The sequence below is a fragment of the Carlito syrichta genome, unplaced genomic scaffold, assembly GCF_000164805.1.
Source record: "Carlito syrichta isolate Samal-C Ts95f unplaced genomic scaffold, Tarsius_syrichta-2.0.1 Scaffold104752, whole genome shotgun sequence".
Classification (NCBI taxonomy): Eukaryota; Metazoa; Chordata; class Mammalia; order Primates; family Tarsiidae; genus Carlito; species Carlito syrichta.
Window position 1 is genome coordinate 1 of NW_007048848.1, and position 2184 is coordinate 2184.

The following is a 2184-nucleotide window of genomic DNA, read 5'->3' on the forward strand; positions in this document are numbered from 1 at the left end:
TGGTCCCTCGGCGGCGAAGGAGGCCCTGCGTCGTGGGTGGGGGGGTGGCTCTGACCTCAGCTGCTCCACCTCCTGGGACGCGGTCTGAAGCTTCAAGTTCGCGGCCGTGATCTCTCCTGGAGCCAGACAGAAGCAGGGGCACGTGGCCACGCGCCACCCGGCCCCACTCTGGGCCCGGAAGCCCCCCAGCCCGGGTCCCCGCCTCCTCCTGCCCTCTTCAATCCCGTCTCCCCCCTCCCCCAGCCCCTTTTCCTCCCCTGGCTTACCCTGAAGCTCTTCCACTCGCTTCTGGCCTTGGGCCTTCTCTGCCTCCAGGGAGGACATCAAGGTCGCCTGGGACAGAGGGTCAGGTGCAGACCCCTTTCAGGGTCCCTTCCAGCCGCTCTGGACTTGTCTCCGCCCTCAAAGAATGGCCACAACCACACACTTCCGAGGGCCAGATTTTGAGCTCCCCGCCCCCATGGAAATTTAGTCTCTCCATACTCAAACTCTGGTAGAAATTTCCAGATCCCCGGGGCAATGTCCCAAGAAGGTTTCAAGGGCCACACCAAACCCAGAAGATGGGGGACTTCCCGGCCCAAGTTACATATCCAGTGAGAGTTTCGAGGTCCCCCATCAGGACCCAGATGAATATTTCAGTCTCTCAGGAGTGCAGTGGATGTTTCAGGAGCCCCTTTTTCAGGGCCTGGTGAGGTCCCCGTTCAATCACTAGTCGGAATTTCTGCTGCCCATGGGGAGTTTCAAGCGTACCCACACCAGTGCCCTGGAGTGAGTTTGGAGACTCCCCCAAGAGCTGGTGGGGACACGGAGCTTTCTGATTTGGGTGCTCCGGGAAGTTTGCTTTTGTTTTTTTGAGTCAGGGTCTCACTGTCACCCAGGCTGGAGTGCAGTGGCAGGATTGTGGCTCACGCGCAGCCTTGACCTGGCCTCAGATGATCCTCTTGTCTCAGCCTCCAGAGTAGCTGGAACTACAGGCGTCACCACCATGCCCAGCTACTTTTTTGAGTTTTTGTAAGACGTGTAAAGCTATGTTGCCTAGGCTGGTCTCAAATTCCTGACCACAAGCAGTCCTCCTGCCTCAGCCTCCCAAGATGATGAGATTACAAGTGTGAGCCACCGCGCCTGGCCTCAGGGACATTTTAAGGCCCACAATAGTGCCCTGGAGGGAGTCCCCAGACCCTGGTGGGGAAATCCAGGCCTCCGATGTGGTGACCTCCCCTTTTCTCCCTGGAGACCCTGTGTTGGGTCTCTGGGGAGAGTTTCTTGGCCCCTCCAAGCACCAGGCCCTCTGAAGGAGTTGCACGGTGACTTACCACAGTGTGGTTGCAGGTGGCGGCCTGGGCCTCAGCCTCCTGGAAGCCCTCCTGGGCCCTGGTGAGCTGGCGCTCTAGGAGATGGGTTTCATTGCGACACTCCATCACCGCCAGGAGGCCATCCTGGCAGCCCTTGCTGCTGGCCTTGACAATGAAGATGATGAGGGGCACCCCCAGGGCCACTGTGGTCAGGAGCAGGGTGACGCCCACCCAGGGCAGCAGCCTGGGGCCCCCGGGGCGCAGCCCCTTCCAGCCTTCGTCCATGGCCACTGGCCGGTACTGGCAGAGGGTGGGTGCCATCGGGACCTCCCCCAGATGGAGAGAGTTTGGCCCCGGGTTGGGACGGGCGCCGGGATCCTCTGCGGCCGCCCCCTCATTAGCATGGAGCCCTGGCCAATGGCAAGTTTGGGGAAGTCTCCGACCTGCAGCCCTGGAGGCTGGGGCGCCGGAGAGCAAAACCGCAGGGACTTTCAGTTTCAGTTTCCTAGAAGGGAGGAGGGTCTCGTTTCCCTGGCTTCGTGGCCTTGGGCCCTTCCTGGAAGTAGGCCAGGAGGTCCTGCGGGAGGGAGCCAGGCAGCCTGGGACCCCCCTCAGCCCCTCCCCCACCTCCTGAGTGTGAGCGAGCACCTGTGCGTGCCGGCCTCGCGGTCACCTGTATCACGACCTGAAGGGCCAGGAGCCATCATTGGCGCTCGGTTCCCAGTTGGGGAAACTGAGGCTGCAAGGTTGAGGGGTGGGTGGGGGGCAGGGCCTGGGTCTGACTCAAGAGACTGGGTTTTGTGTGCAGGGATCTCCGCAGTGACCAGCAGGAATTCACCCGGTGCCCCTAACTCTGCGGAGGGGACCTGGGAGCCATGGAGGGTGTGGGAGC

General features: G+C 61.6%; 1 protein-coding gene across 1 annotated transcript; it reads right to left on the minus strand.

Moving 5' to 3' along the window:
• Positions 1–55: 55 nt before the first annotated feature.
• BST2 (bone marrow stromal cell antigen 2) lies at positions 56–1613 on the minus strand (the record flags this gene model as incomplete). The annotated part of the gene is made up of 3 exons (XM_008066047.1): positions 1314–1613; positions 267–333; positions 56–116 (listed from the first exon to the last, which is right to left on the minus strand). Coding segments are annotated over exons 1-3 (428 nt in total), but the record flags the coding sequence as incomplete, so codon positions are not given.
• Positions 1614–2184: the final 571 nt, after the last annotated feature.